Source organism: Cygnus atratus, chromosome Z (assembly GCF_013377495.2).
Source record: "Cygnus atratus isolate AKBS03 ecotype Queensland, Australia chromosome Z, CAtr_DNAZoo_HiC_assembly, whole genome shotgun sequence".
NCBI lineage: Eukaryota > Metazoa > Chordata > Aves > Anseriformes > Anatidae > Cygnus > Cygnus atratus.
In genome coordinates this window covers 67,413,959-67,431,059 of record NC_066396.1, presented here as the reverse complement: position 1 = coordinate 67,431,059, position 17,101 = coordinate 67,413,959, and the positions used below count along the sequence as shown (strand labels likewise).

General features: G+C 37.8%; 1 protein-coding gene across 1 annotated transcript in view; it reads left to right on the top strand.

The window, feature by feature from the left end:
• The window catches only part of COMMD10 (COMM domain containing 10), a 103,436-nt gene extending 91,279 nt beyond the window's left edge, over nt 1-12,157 (top strand). Inside the window, exons 6-7 of the mRNA XM_035569046.2 lie at nt 10,915-10,974; nt 11,608-12,157. Coding sequence (XP_035424939.1) covers nt 10,915-10,974; nt 11,608-11,646 — 99 coding nt within the window. The 3' untranslated portion in view covers nt 11,647-12,157. The remainder of the gene's footprint in view (nt 1-10,914; nt 10,975-11,607) is intronic.
• The last annotated feature ends 4,944 nt before the right edge of the window (nt 12,158-17,101 follow it).

The following is a 17,101-nucleotide window of genomic DNA, read 5'->3' as shown; positions in this document are numbered from 1 at the left end:
AGGGTACTGCCTATATTTATATTCATATTTTGGCTTTGAAGAAAACCTTTAGTGGTTTGATTTCATCTTCCCTACATGTAAGCACTTGGAGTACCTTCTGTCTTTACCAGTCTGTCCATTTTTTTTTTGGTAAGCAGTAAGAGTTCACACCACACCACTGTATCAAGCTGCAAATCATTTTTCAGCAAAAGTAACAAAGCAAAAGTAATGAAATTTAATTGCCTAAAATCCAAACAGCTAATTTTGCATCATTAGACCATTCATAACCTTTACTGACAAACTGAGAAACAAAAGTTGTTGGTGGATTGTTTCATGCTGAAGTGGTTGTTTCCTCATTGTTTAATGGAACCATTGCCTTTTGGTCTGTTATGCTGCAGGTGATTCATTAACAACAACAACAAAGAAGTTTCTTGTTTCTGGTTTGCAGTCAATAAAAAGTGAGTCTTCATTTTGCAGTCATAATCAGAAAAGACCATTCCATCATTCCTTTTTTTTTTTTTAATAACTTTTGTAAAAAGGAGAAACTTTTATGTTGAATTTGAGAAACTTTGCTTTTAAAGACCTCTTCCAGTTTTTCATCTCTTCTGTGTTGCCTGAGAAATGCGCATGTTCGCTTGTGTCATCTGCTGGTGATGGCGATGTCTTTTTGACTACACTGATGTCAGCATGTCCGTGAGCAAAACAGGTAGCCCAGGTTCAAGCCTTGCTCTGCTGCTTTTGGTGAGGAACAGATACTTTTGAGGAGTCAGGTATTTATTTTAAATTGTGAGTACGATAGCAAAAAACTGTACATCTTGTGGTGGTTTCACCCTGCTGGGCAGCTAAACTTCACCACAGCTGCCCTCTCTTTCTCCCTCCTCAAAGGAAGATGAAGAGAAAATATGATGGAAGAACATTCAAGGTTTGAGATAAGGACAGGGAGATTGCTTATGAATAACTGCCGTGGGCAAAACGGACTCAGCATAGGGAGATTAATTTAATTTATTGCCTATTACTAACAGACTAGAGAGAGAAAACTAAGAGCAAACTAAAACCACCTTCCCCCCATCCACCCTCTTCTACCTCCTCCCCCACAAGCAGCACAGGGGAACAGAGAATGGGGTCTGTGGTCAGTCCATGATACTTCGTCTCCTCCGCTCCATCACGGTCACTCTCTGCCCCTGCTCCAGGTGGGGTCCCTCCCACGGGATGCCGTCCTTCCCAAACTGAGCCTGCAGGGGCTGCCCACAGGCAGCAGCTCTTCAAGAACTGCTCCCACATGGCTCCGTACCACGGGGTCCATCCGTCCCCCAGGAGCAAACTGCTCCAGCACGGGTCCCCCACGGGCGGCAGCTCTCCCCAGATCCCCTGTTCCTGCATGGGCTCCTCTCCACAGGCTGCAGGGGAACTGCTGCTGCGTGCCTGGAGCACCTCGTGCCCTCCTGCTGCACTGCCCTTGGGGCACCCCTCTCTCCCAGCTGCTGTTGCCCAGCACTTCTTTCCCTTCCTTAACTCTGCTCTCCCAAAGGCCCAACCAGTGTCCCTCATGGCTCAGCTCTGGCCAGCAGCAGGTCCCTTTTGGAGCAGCTGGAGCCGGCCCTGCTCTGACATGGGGCAGCTGCTGGGCTCTGCACACAGAGCCACCCTTGCTGCCTGCATGCTACCAAAACCTGGCTACATAGACCCAATACACTGCTCTATTTCTCAGAGTACAGTAAAACTAATATGTGACTTCCTTCCTAATACAGAAAATATATGCATATATGGATCACTTTTTAAGCAGTCTCATTCCCTGAGAGGTCTGTCTGTGAATCCCTGCGGGATGAGGCTGGTATTTAGCATCCCTCGCTCTTCACAGCTTTCCACCCCCGTCAAGCAGCTGAGGTTTGTGTGCGGGCACCCAGCTGCTCATGGCAAGAATGGCTTGCCCACAAATCAGAGACATGCTTGCTGACAGCCATGAACACGCTTTTAGCACAACAGCAACAACAAAAAAGTGTTTTATCTTTGCCTTACTGTCCAACAAAATCCAAATTGTTGATACTCTTAGTGACCCATCTGAAACAAAATAACTAATTTACAAATAATCTAATTTTCACATTTTGTAAATATTTAAGCAGTTTTTTTTTTGTTTTTTTTTTTTTTTATTTGGGCTGGGGGTGGAAGGGTATTTTCATCAGTTAAACTGATTTCACATTGATTTGTATTTCCTTAGATCTTTCCTCTTGCTGCTGGTGTCTTTTATCTGGCCTCTTTTCATGTGCCTCAGTAGAAACAATAGATACTTTTATATTTTCTGGTGGTGAAAAAAGGCTTTTGTGGTAAGACAATACAATGTTTCAGTATCTTACAGAACCAGGTAGGCTTAGAAGCTAACACTTTAAAAAGATGCCAGCTTCCTCCATTCATCTGAAGCCTTCTTAAAGTGTTATTCATTTGTGTGATTATACCATGTAAAATCCCTGTCAGAATGGTTGCTGTAGATGTAGAGGCAGACCACAGTAATCCAAGTTTCTTCTCGCTGACACAGGAGGTTTTGTCCAGCTTTTCATGGAGACCAATGGGGCAGGTTACTGAACAGTTTGGATCACAATTTGAGCTTTTGCTAAGTCTGGCTTTCTTCAGACCCATCAGATGCATGTCTGATTCAAACATAAAGGATTAGTAACTCACTGTTAATCGTGTTAGCCATGAGCAAGCTTTCTGAGAAGGTCTCTAAACACTCTGCATCATTGAGCTGCTCTCCTCAAGGGAAGAAATTTTGGCCATTGTGTATATATGATCAAACCTATCTCAATCTGCATGTGATGCTCTAGGGCTGAGCTTTGTTGTCCCAACACACTTTTCTAGGTCTTAGTGTTTGCTGCTTGAGCCCATAATCTAAGTTTTCAGTTGCCAATGCTAGGCTAGCATTGTACTTTATACTCAGTTCTGTTAGCATCCTGGAACTGGATTATTTTCTGAGTACAATAATGGAAATATTTCACAACCATGCCTACATGACATCTTCTTCATGTATACTGTGTCAAAAATGAATTTGGCTGCATTCAAATCCGGTGAACAGGTAAGGTCAGAAAAGCTGTAAAGCATATCTGGAGCCAGTATGCTGACTGATGAGATCTGTCTGTTTCTTCAGCAGTAGTTCTCTACAAGCACAGGAAGAAAAGTAAGTTCCTAATCAATCAAAGTTAAGTGTAAGACTCTTGTGTCGGACTTGATGCGAGATATCTTTAGAATGAAAGTGTGAACTCACTGGTCTTCCTTGGCATTTGAAGACTTACATGATAGCCCTGGTGGAAGTAAACACAAAGTTGCAGCTCCCTGTTTTCCTTGCAGTGTTCATGAACATAATTTTTATATACTGTAATTTGTGTGCTAAATAACTTGTACCATAACAATAAAGATAAGTAATTTAATTTCTTCTCAGGAATAAAAGGAGTCAAATCAGAGTTTCAAATAAATAAGGAAGTTACATTCTGATGGTTACAAACTGCATGCTATATAAGCAATACACAGCAGTTTTGTCTTCCCAAAGACCATTTTTTCCATATCAGATACAGTGAAATTTAATACAAAGATTTAAGAGAACAACAACAAAAAGCTTCTACTGAAGTTGCTTCTTCAGACAGCTTTCTACAGTATTATTACAGTAGAATTTGCAAAATTAGGTGAGACATGAAATCAGAAAGTTGTCATGTCTAGAACTTGTGTTCCTTATGTTAATCATTGGCATTCTTAGTAATTGTGTGAAGGCCCATTAGTGAAAGAAAATAACAATTTTAAAATATATCTTGTAGATACTATATTTGGCAATTATACCTACGCATTTTCGTACTGAATCCTGAAATTACAATGACACATTTGTGCAAACAAATACTTTATGCTGCTAATCATTAATTCTGGGTGGAGACTACTGAGGAATCAGTAATGAACTTACACTGTGTATAAATATAGATATATATATGCTGTCTTCAAAAAAAGGGAATAACATCTGAGAGTATATATGAAATACAGAACAGGCATAGAAGGAAGTCAGACTTCTGACAGATCTTCTATGAGCCATTTTTCATACCTAGAACATACGAGGTATCAGTTAAAAAAAAAAGTGCTTTTAAATATTTTATTGTGATAGGATTGCAGTGATACATATATCACCTATTTTCCCCCCAAAATGTAGGAGTTCACTGTGATGCTTTTGTAGAAGAATTTCTTGTAGAAGGATTTAACATAATCTTTGCACAGAAATGACAACCCTACAACTCTAGATTTCTGTTTTTAAGAGATTTTCCATGCAAAGAATATTTTAAAAAACAGCCAGCCTAACTGGATGTTATTTATAGGAATGTAAATTCCTAGTGCATTCAAGGCAAAGTAACCCTCTGCCTGGATACCGCTGTTTGGAAAAAAAAAAAAAAAAAAAAAAAACACTTTGCTGTCCCCCTTTTCTTTAACAGGATGGTATTTATTCTAACTATGCATATTGAGGTGAAAATTCTAGTTCTTTGTTTCTCACAGTTTACCTCAAGGTAACTGTCTTGATTTTAAAAGCGTTTTTCTCCCATACTGTGAAAAAAGAGTTTTGTCTGTCTCTGGTGTTCTGTGATCTCCCCAGCCTGTGTGGTCTTTTTGGTAATTGTACCCCATTTGTCCTCTGTAGCTAGCTGTGCACCAGTTCAGCCAGCCATTAATGAATATTTGTGTGAGGGTGGGAGGAGAAAATGGGAATGACTGACATTTCTTGTTTGTTTAGATGTCTGTAAGGTCTCCTGCACATCTCCAAATTCATGCACTTGTTGGCTCAGTAGCAGACTGTGCAATAAGTATATTCTAGGTGCTTTCCATGAATGCAAGGTTAGATCCTGGGTCTGCTGGAGTAAGGTTATCTGTGTCTGTCTCCAAACCATCCAATTCCGGTAACACTTGATTAGCTAACAAATTAGCTAGGGAGCTAACAAATACATTGACAATGGAGGGAAGGACATCCATAGTAGGATGCCTCAGCTGCTGATTTTGACCTTCTTAAATACCGTGAGGAATCTGAGTTCCTTATGCTTATTTGAAAAAGAAATACTACTTTAAGGGGAGAATGCAGTACGTGTACAAACTAATGTTCAGGAAGAGAGGGGGTTAGTATGAAGCATGTTCTGTTTTACAGCATTTGCGCGCCAAGGACTTCAAAATGCATGTAATTCAGTCCTAAGGCATGTTTGTGGGTCGTTTTTATTTCACTACAAAAAAAAATAATTATTTGGTATTGCAGATGGAAATAAGCTTGGAATAAGAATAAAGTTCAAATATCACATTTTTTGATGATTATGAAATAAATGCAATTTGGAATATGTAAGCTGGTATTTAACTCCCTGTATCCTGCTGAATTACATCCATCCAGTGCTGTAAGAACATAAAGAAGTTTTAATTGCTGTTCCTTATGTGCAGAGAGTTAAGGAACAGGTGTGCTTTTAAGTGGTGCTGGTCTGTTTTAACACATCTGCTTTTCTTACCATGCTACAATTCATCTTTCTGACCAAGTAGCTTAAACTCACTGATAAATTCTGTGAGATACAACTTACGACCCTCTTCCCATCTGTATGTGCCTAAGCAAATGCATCATTCTCCAGAGTCCAAGGAAATTTACGGGAATTCTGAACTGATGTAGTACAGATGCTGATAGATCCACAGGGAAATGCAGACTACTAAGAATCAACTGGGGTCTATTTAGGAATGCATCTGAATTTGGCTGTTAATTGATTAATTATCTATATCCTTCCACTGTATCTGGTATTTTAAGGATTTCTAATAGAGATAAATCAGAGAATGAAAAGCAAATGTGAAGACAGTAATTTGTTGAATGTAAGTTATAAGTGACTGCAGATAGTATTGAATGTTATATTAGATGTGGAGATGGGTATATGTGTTGTTTCAACTAGTTACTATTAACAAACTTGAGTATACTGTATTTTTTTTGTGTGTGCTCAGTCATAGAGCATTATCATTATCAGTAGACATTTAGATATACAAACCAGCCTGTCCCTCCATCTGTTTGCTTCAGAATACTTGGCATTTATTTTGCAATGTTGTAAACGTAGTTACAGCTTTGCAGTTGAGAACTATGATAGCAATATCAATTTTTCATATTCAAGTTAGCTTTCAAACCAGAAGTTTGCCTGTTATTTATAACTCCTTGTGCCCTGTTCTATGTGTGTGCCTGAGGTAGGGGAGTTAAGTGTGTGGAATATGGCTGGGCAATAAATAAGATTGCAAAACTCTGTCATTGGTAATAAAGCCTTTTAAGTAGTATATTAAATATAAATATCAAGAGCATTAGATTTAAACAAACAGAAACAACAACAACAACAAAAACCACTTTAATTATAACCAGGAATTTGCCTTTGCTTTCTGAAGTATTCTAAGGAGAATTATTTTTGTGTGGTTTCCACTGAAAGACTGCATTGAGAAGATACGTATGTTTGAAATAAATTGTTAGCCAAGGCAATGAGAAATTGGAGAGTCTGTTTTACATCTTGTGCAGTGGAATCTTCATCCTTTAATGCTGGTGATTACGTTCAGCTGAAAATTTACCTAGTTTTCTGCTGATGGCGGTTATAAACTGAGTATATATTAAACACTGCGGTTATTTTGTAGAATTATCCATACATTCAGAATGGCTGTTCTGGATAGGGTAGCATATCACTGTTCACTGGGAGCTGGAAGTTTTTGTCTTCCTTTTCCTTCTGCTTCTCATCCACTTCCTCCACTCCCCCTCACTCCTTTCTCTCCTCTATTCCCCCACCCAACAAGGAAATTTGGTTTTGAACAGCTGTTTAGAGACCGGGGAAAATGTTGCAAAATGTTTGTAAGGATACCAGACAATAAACGAGAAGATAGTTTAGAGGGGAAAACAACCCTATCAATTACACTGATTAGAATTGTAGAGAAATTCTCAGTAGGCTGTAAATTGATAAATCCCTGGGATGAGAGAAGAGGTAGAATGAAATAAGATTCCATCTAGATGTAAAAAGGCAAAATGGCACTAAAATTTAATTTTAACACTTAAAAATACATTCAGTAGTGATACATGGCCAAATATGTTAAATCATACATTTCAGAAAACTTATTACCATATTCCCTACAGTGGATTCAGAGTGGTGTAAAGATTTGTCTTGGGCAATGTCTGCAATTCGTGCAGCCTTTGCCAGTAGTAAATGCAATGTTCTGTTATGTTGAACAGCAGATGAGCACATGGAACTTAGCAGCAACTTTATTTAGTCGAAGATGCTGCAAATCAACTCTCTAGCTCTGCCAGCTGAGCATATCACTCCAGTGCTGTCCCCACACCACTCTTCTTAGACATTGACTCAGACAAAAAGCCCATCCTGACATTTGCAAGGGTATCCACAGAATTAACATTTGATATTTATTTTAGTCATACAATTAACATCTCTGTTCAGCTATGTTTCTCTGATGCTATGAAGCTGTCACCCTCAAGGGTGAAACTCAGAAGTAAGAGATGAAACTTTTACTGCCACAGGGACAAAATTTTTTATCTAGTTACAAAAAAACATTGGAGTGACTGAGTGTGACAATAGGAATAAACTATTCCAAACTATTTAGTATTCTGGTTACTCTGTTACTTTTCTTTCACGTGAAGATAACAACAGTTAAAAGAAAATGAGATGGCAGAAATGAGGGAAAAAGTAGGGTGAAGGTGAAGAATAAGGGGGTGGGGAAACAGAGAAATTTATCAGGAAAGAAGGAAGGAGAATGATATACTTGGTAGAATGAGAAGTTAGACATCCAGCAAATTACTGTTTTCTTATTTATGTTCTGAGAAACGCATACTAGGTCAGGCAGCATCTGAAAACTTGTATGTGTAGATAAAAGAAGGCAGCTTAACTGCACTTTCCATAAATAGGCTGAGTCTCCTCTGCACACAGTGACATTTAATTAAGTCAGTAAGCTGAAAGTGATTTTTTTATCCTATGTTTTAGTTATGGATGAAAAAAGATTGCAGTGGGTAGTTCTGTATCAGAGCAAAAGAGTTCTCTTATCAGAGCAAAATTGCTTAAAGTAGATTAGGAATTTGCCTACTCTTGGGTCTTTAGCAATATTTTAGATACGTAGTCATTTTTAATACTCTTCTACTGAAAAATTAAAGAACCGGATTATAACCTAGTCCACATTATGTTTTAATTACAGCTATTTGTGTTCACTGATTAAGGGCAGTGAGTGAATAATGGACGTCTCAGCTAAAATGTGGGGCCATCAGCCTGTTCTGACATGGGTTTTACTTGTAAGAACCTATTTGTGATATGTTGGTTTTGTGGTTTAGGTGGGAACTCCTGATCATGTAACAATGATCGTTTGGCACCTTCCTCAAGGGACTAATGCTAGTAAGAAATACAAGACAGTGAAAAGAACATTTTCAGCTGGTGCCACATTTCTGCACTGTTCTTTGTGACACTGCTGTCTGTCGAAGTGGTATTTATTGTAGATATACTAAGTTTTTTACATACAGAAACAATTCTATTTTAGCAGAGAATTAGGTGCACTTGCACAACATGTTTCGTAAAAGATTGTTATATCCTCTGTCCCACTGAACCACCCAAAACGAGAAACAGACTGGCACAAAATTATAGACTTCATGCTGTCTTTTAGATCTCCACAGACGTTTGCCTGCCACAATGCAATGTGAATTTTGTCTCAATTAGCAGACCATGACTATTAAATAATGAGGAGATCGCAGTCTGTTCATAAAGAATACTGATTTATTTCTAAGTATCAAAAGAACCTCAATTAAAATGAGCATACTTTTTTTCATTTGCCTACCCTAACCAGTGACTTATGGTACTGGAGCATGCTTAGAGAAAAAGAGGAAAGACAAACTTATGAACACTTTTTATTGTGTGTGAGAAGTTGATCTTGCTTTCTGATCTGACGTAGTACCAGAAGACACCAGCCTTGATGGATATGTGAAGCTTGGAGAAAAGAGATCTGGTAGATCACACTGTTCTTGGTTGGAGGTGTCACATACCCAACCTGCCCCTTGCAGAAGACATTGTGAAACTGTTGTATTGAAATTTACCAGACTCTTCTGACAGAAACCATTCAAGAGATGACTCTGACTTCATTCGTTGTGACTGATAAATTTTAAGTTATATATCTTCCTTTTATCCTGAACCTTCTCTTTTCAGTTTTACTTCCTTCCATTCAAACACCAAAATCCTTCAGGAAATGCAAATGCCAAACATCCAGGCTGATCCATTTGCTAATTGCGTATCTTTTCTTCTTTCCTCTACCCCTTTTCCTTTCTGAAGAAACCACTTGTTTGCTTTCTCTTTGTTTCTGAGCTGGTAGAATGCATTTAAAAATGCTTTTACTTCCCTGTCACTGCATTATGCTGTTTGGAGGGGGAATCAGCTGGAATCATGGCAAAGAGAACTGCTGTTCTAGTAGTTTTATTTCGTATTCACCATACGATTCCCAGAATTGCATTGTTCCTTCCCAGAGGGGGAAGATTGGTCTCTCATGCAAATTACTGGTCCTTTTCTAGGCTTTTGTAGCCTTCCTGAAATTGTTGGAAAGGATCCTTCTTTCTGCAGAGTGAGGAGGAGGAATTGCACCAGACAGTCTGGCCCCAGTCATTTTATCCCTTTCCTGTGTCTTACAGTTTGTTTTTGGAACAGGCATCAGGCAATACCTATCCTGAGTTCCCAGGGCTTCTGCTGCTTTTGTGAACTTGGTGTGCCAAATTCAGCAGCTTTATTTGGCTTAAATCGAGACTTGCATCAGTATTAGAATATACAGAATCTGGCCCACAGCCCTGTCCATATGCAGAAGTACCCTTGCTAATTTAAGCTGAATTGTTGAACAAGCATTTTTCTACTTATTTAAGGGGTGCAGCAGATTGGTACCAGTTTAACAAAACTAGTGTGTATACGTCGTTTCAACTAATAATGTTTTGTGAGTAGACATGTCCACAGATTCAGTTTTCAGAGAGCCCTGTTAGTGTTAATGGAAGTGCAACTGTGATCCTCAGGAATGCCTCCAAGCATTGGAAAATCTAGCAGCAAAACACAGAATGTGCAGTAATAGTTACATATTAATTTTAAAAGGAGGAAAGTGACAAAGCAAACTAGAAGGGATAAGACTAGAAACAGTCTGGATAGATTGGTGCTATGATTGAAAGTAGCAGGCATTAAACTACCTGTTTCATGCAAGCAAGTTAAGCAGGATAGAGATTTTAATTTAACCCCCATCTCCACAGACATCAGCACACACATGCAGGGGATTATTACCACCATCTGTTTTATTCACAGTCATTTCCATCAGTTGTGTTATTTTCCTTTTTTTTTTTCCCTTTCCTTTCCTTTCCTTTCTTTTTTTTTTTTTTTTTACTACTGTTAAAGGACTGCTTTGAAGCTGTTGTGTTAATTGTTAACTTTGTCTGAATCTGTGTGTAGATGCCTATAGCAATGTCAGCATACTAACATCATAACCATTAGATTAATGAATGGAAGTTATTATTAGCTCTTATTGTGCTAACACACAGTACATTAATAGCTGTGCAGGTTCAGTCAAATACACTGCTGACTTTGTATGATGTTATTTACCAGATCTTAGATGGACTGCTGAGCAAGATGAATGTAATCTTTCATTTTTGTCTCTGACTTATAAATAAGGTAACAAAATCGTGTTTATAGAATATTTTATTATTATTCTCTACAGCAGGAGAACAGTTGTACCTGTGGACTTGAATTCATCACTAAAGTGGAATATGCATATATGAAGGATGCTGTAGTGAATGGAAAGAAAATTAACTATTGCAAATGTTATCTTTCATATAGCTTAAACCTGCACTGTGAATTATTGGAATGAATACTAAAAGGGAAAAAAAGTTTGCATATTCCTTTATTTTTTTTTCTTTTTCTTTCACAGAACCTGAAGAAAGTGTTTGTAGAATTTAGCCATCAGGAGCTGTTTGAGTTCTATAACAAGGTCTGTAGATTTTACAATACTGTAGTTCCTTTGTAAACACCTTATGCTGCACAGCAGGAAGTATTGCCTATATGAATTAAATCTAATGAAATTGGAAGGAAAATGGATCCAATTTTAATTAAAGCTGTTGGATTTGTTTGATCACATAAAGCATTTTCAAGAAGAGTCTGTGCTTTCAAATTTGGAATAGGCAGGTCTTGGAGTCATTGTAATCATACCTGGTGGCTAGGTCTAGAGGAGCAGCTGATGATTAACAATGAGGAGCTCTCTGGAAAGAGCATCTTTGTGTTATGTCAAAATGCCAGGCTCATAATCCAGTCAAAATGAACTCTGTTATTTTTTTACCTTGTTATTATGCATTGGAAATTCACAGCAACACATCTGTGCATGTAAAAAGGCAGTATTTAGACAACTGTTTCTTTAAAATTTGAATATTTAAACTGCATCAATGAATTCTAATAGCTTCACGTAAAAACAAATATTCATGAGTACAAATTTTTTTATTGCTATATGAATAGATTTAGTATGCATAGTTGAAGACATTGGAATGTTGGTCTTTTTTCTGTTTGCATGTTTCTAAACGATATCTTATGTGAGTGGAGTTTTTTTTTTTCTTTGTGTTCCTTTAAATAGCTGGAAACTATACAAGCACAGCTGGATTCCCTTACGTGATGTTTTTGAAGACTTATTTCTCCATCACACTCCTGCCACCTCATTATTTTGAATCGAAGATAGATTGCCAAGCTGTGTTTGCTGGAGGATTCAGTGGTTTGCTTCCTGTAAAATTATACGGCTTATCTCCTTTTAGAGCAGTAACATTAACCAAGAGAAATCATTGTTAAGAGTCTGAAGATTCTAATGGACTTTCTCTTGTTTTCTGAGCAGTTGTAAAGAGTAGCTTTACTTGCAGAAAAAAAGAGAATGCTATCCTGCCTCAGAGTTTGTTGTTTTTTCTTTTTTTTGTCTTTTTAGCTATGACACTTGATTTGATATAAATTTGCATACTAGTGAGATACCAGGAATAAAATCTATTTTTATGCATAAAAGCAAAATAAAACTTTAGTAGTAACAGTAGTAAGAAAACACACAGCAAATGAAATATCTATCCTTTTGAATTGTTAATTACACAATTAATAATGCTTATTGCAAATTTGTCAAAATAAATTCAAAATTTATAAACAGATTCCCTGACTTTTTTCTGTTTTAATTTTATTTCATTATCTTTCTTATTTTTAATTAAAAACATTTTTTTCTTGTAAATAATCAACAGTGTCACTGATTTCAGTGTTTACTTTTGGCACTGAGAATAAATACAGCTTCTTAGCATTGCATGCATACCAATGAATCATAAGTAGTATGGTGTATAACTGGGAGGAGAGAGCTTGGAGTATATAACAAAGAACACTGAAGTAGTCTGACAGCCAGATTTCTGAAAGCTATTTGTTGATCCTTCCTAATGTTGTCCACCACTGTTTTTACAGCTAACAGGAAGAAATAAAGTACAGTGACTTAAGAAATAAAGTACAGTGACTTAAAGGCCAAGTTAGTATATTTACACATTAGTTCCAGATGAATGGAAGTTCATGAACAGTATGAGAAGGTAAAAGTCATCTTAGTTCTTGTTTGTTGCCAGCCATTGCCAGTCAGTTCATTGTTGCACCTTAATAATGGGCACAGTATGTGACTTCTACTCGGGGCTAACAAAAGGTGAAAGGATGTGAAAATCTTCAGTATTAGCATGTCTCTCTTTCTCCTTAAGGCATTCACTGAACAAGGCTTTTTTTCTTTCAGATGCCTAAGACAGGGATGTTTAATACCCAAGCAGCCAGTTTTCTTTTGAGAGTTGTTTGATTGTGACACTAGATATAAGTATAACCAAAAGGTATGTTTCGAATTGCTGGGTTTTAGGTCCTCTTGTGCCACAGTTCTTTTTTGTTTGTTTTGTTTTTGTTTTTGTTTTTTTTGGAGGGTTGTTTTGAGCTTTTTGTGTTGCTTTATTAGGGATTGTGCTGTCAGCTCAATACAGGAGGAGTTTGGACCACTTACCTGTGCTGAGGGATATTAGAAAAGATTAAGAAGGTAAGATCAACAGCCTACATGTTAGTAAAGGGCACCAAAGAGAAAAGAAGAGATTTATCATAGTTCTTAACTGAAATACCATATGATACCATACCATTCCTGTAAGGTAACACTGTTAACCTATTGGAAAGAAGAAATCACTGACCATTGCATGGTAGATTCTTACTCTGTATGCCTTATAAAGTTTGCTGCCAAAATCAAGCCTCCTATCAAGCCAGGGGCAACATGCCTTATCTTCTAAGGTTATGACACTACGACTTGCAGATGTCTCTTCCTCTGTCTCTCTATTCAGCAGCAACTTGCTGCCTTGCTCATTTCATGCAGCGTTGGTCAGTGTGTATCTGCAGGTGAGCCACAACCCCACTGTATCCTCCTCAGGACTCACCTCTGCTGTACCAGCATTAGCAATGCTTCACAGTTAGCATAGGTAGGAAAATCACCTTTGCATCTAAGTCCTGGCTTCTCTGATTGTACTGTGGGGCAATCAGATGTGTGCTAGGAGGCTGCTCTTGAGTGCTTTCTTCAAGTGCTCTGGGATCCAGGGCTTAAGTTCTGGAAGTCATGCTTGAAGTGGAGTAAGGACTTCTCTGTGTGCATGTAGGACATGCTGAGGCAGTTGTTCAAGTGTGAGAGAGGTATTATCTGTGTAAATATAGGCAGCCACTGATGAATCTTAGAGGAAGGGAGGGAAGCAGGACCAGTTGGTAGAGTGAGAAGCATTGGACAAACTGGGAGGCGTATCTGAGAAGAAAATAACAAGAAACCATAGTCGGAGTAAGAAGAAACTGGGTGTTGAGCGTGGGAAAAAGGAAGGAATGGACAGAATAATGGATATGCCCAAGGGTGAAATCTGGGAGTGAGAAGCCTACAAGGAAGAGAGGAGGAACACTGGAAAAGACAGCAAAAGTGTATATAGAAAGAAAATGTAGGCAAAGGCAGAGAAAACATGGAGCAGGTTAGAGAGAAAAACCTTGCATAGCAGGGGAATGGGAAATGAATTGGGGGAAAAAGTAAACCAGAGTTAACTATGAAATCTATGGCCAATTTTGTAACTGTACCTAGTATTTTGAACTAATCCATAAATGTCACGCTGTTCAGATTTGACCAAAATCAATTAAAGTGTGGGGTAACAAAAAGAGAATTTTTAATCTAGAGTTAATAGAAAATATTTTAAAAGTAAAATAATGTGTAAGGGAAAAATAGAAAAAAGCAAAGCCCAAGATTATAATGTCTGTAAAATTTATTTAGAGTTCATCTTTGTTGGCAGATGGATAAAGAGATTTATGGTTCCTTAAGAACTGCTTTTTTGCTAAATGTACTCAATTTCTTACTGTTAGAAGCCATAATAAAAGCCACAGTACACCTAATGGTAAGAAGCACACTTGTTATCTTTTGTCAAGGAGCACTCAAAAATAAATGCCTTTATTAGAAAAACTTCTCTATATGTAATATGAAGCTTTGGGGTTGTACACTATTAAGTAATGATGGTACAACTAGTATCATCTTAGAGAAGAGCACTGTCAGTCATTTAAGTGCTCCTGAATTAAGGACAGAAAACTGACTAATATGAGTGGACTGCAGAAAGGAAAGCTTTTATTCAGGTTCCTGCTCTCTGGTCTTGATTGGACCTTGAAAGGAAAAGGAAGATTAGTCTTTCCCTGAGAGCAGCTGCCCCTGCTTAGTTTGGATAAAGTCCCAGCAGTGTTGGAATAAGAGAAAAAACACCAGTGCAGACTGGGGGATGCCTAGGCAGAATGGGAGATCTGTCCTGCAGCAGGGACTGGATCCAAAGCCATACCTCAGAGGAGGTGGGAAGAAAAGCATGTTCCTAGGCAGAAGAAGGGATTTAGCTGATTTGGAACTGAATATTCTAGGTTGGGGTGGGATCACATGAAAGAAGGTCACATGTGCATGCTGAAGGTTTTCAAGCTGTTGTTTATTATAGTTTTCATACTGTTAAAACACTGAGGGGGCAATTTTGAGTTTTTACTCCAGGAATAGAATATGTCCCAGGCTTTTTTCAGTTCAGGGTGCTAGAAAAGCATTGGTCTGTACTACCTATTGGGCATGTTACAGAACTTAAATTATTGAGGTAATGTTGAGTAGAGATAGTTGCAGAGACTTTTTGAGCTCTAGAACAAGAAATATGAATGAATAAAAATTACTAAATCTACTTTTATATATCTATTTTAAAAACGTTTGACTCATCTTTGTTCAGATATTAAAGACAGCATTTTCCCTGACTCTACTTTTCTCAAAGATGTAACATCAAAATCTGCCTCAGATGGACCATTGGCAAAAGCAGGAAATCTTTTGTCTTCAGTTTGGGTATAAACAATCATCAATATTATTATGACATGAAGACTGGGAGTTCTAGGCCTAAAATGAAAAACAATGTGAGGACTGCATTGAAAATACTGACCTACTGGGAAAGAACAACAATTTATACATCTCTTAGCAGAAACAATACTAATAACGTTGTTGAATCCAAGTTGGATTATCTTTGCCCAGTTCAGTCTTAGGCATATATTTCTTTTTTCTCAACAAAGTATGAATCATCTCCAAGTTTCTGCATTAAGATTGTTTAAATAAATTATTTAGGAAGATAGAAAAATGCAAGTTAACTATCTCATATTTTGACTAAACTCCAAACCTGCTTTGGTTCACTAGAGCAGGCTTTAAAATGCCACTTTAACTCCTGGGTTTATTGACACATCAACTTTGAGTTCTGGCTTGCAGCTTCATTTCCCTCGCCTTACAGTATGTGATTTTAAAGACTCTGAAGTCACATTCTTTCAAAGCATAAGGAATTTACTGAAACATTAAATCCTAAGTTGGTCAAGAGAAAAATGTTTATTGTGATGAAAAGCTCCTCTTTACATTTTCACTGATTCCACCAGTATCTGTAACATTTCATTGTTTGGGTTTATGGACATATAGCTTCAAAGATTATGAATTCACTCATGTTTTAGTAAAGAAATGACAGATCTTAATAATGCCCAGTGAATAAATCACATCGTTTTGTAACCATTGTTCCCATATTCAACTAATGAACAACATTCTAAACCATTGTGAGAAAGTTTGTTTTCTATGGATCAATCAAATTGCCCTTCTGAGTAACGGTGATTTCATCTAGGTGGATGAACTAAGGTGCTTCTGTCTGATACGCTGTTGGTGATATCTCATAAAGATAAACTATTAAGATGCCTTTATCTGCAAGTCTTGCATAAAGTGATTTCTAATTTCCATAATAATGAATCAATTTTCTTGGATTTTCCCTTGGCCTTTGTAATTGTGTTGATCAGACAAAGTTATATGCTGTAATTTTAACTGAATTAAAGTGTTTAGATGATCTCTTCGTTCCTTCGTTATTTTGTTTCTCAAGCGATAGGAGACAATATTGGGCTGTTACAAGTCAGATGCCGTCCAGCTGTGTTGGAGCTATGCATCCGGGAAGCATTTGTCCCTCTCACTGACAAGATTAGTTCCTTCTCTACTGAGACTAAAATATCTTCCATGGTTTACCAAAGTTTTCTCTATTCACTGGGAAGGGCTATATGGAGCTCTACATGTGTTGGAAGCGTAACTGTTTTGAGTGGCTGCTAAATCAAATGAACACCTTGTTAGAGCAAATTCCTCTTCCAGTGGGACATTTTTTCTTTTACCTTCTTGTCATCACTGTTAACTGGACTGTCCCTATATGGTAATATACAACATATTTTCAAGGAAATTTGGAAGAATGTAATACATGTCTTTGAGACAGACTTTGATTCACAATCCCAGGCAGCTGGCCTCTTCTGGAGAACTAGTTAGAGGAATGGACATGGTGGAGCCCAAGACCATCCTTTTTGAAATTCAGCTTCTGGTCATTCAGGACTATCAAAAGGAGGAGAAGCAGCACGCATTGGTCAGTGCGAACAAGACTCCTCGCATCTGTGCTCTATTGGAAGGTTCTTCCCATGAGGGCTAGTAGGAAGAGACTGGTTCACAGGTGAGATGACTTTGTGTCTTCTAATTCCAATCCACAGGTTCAGTACTGGCCAACTTA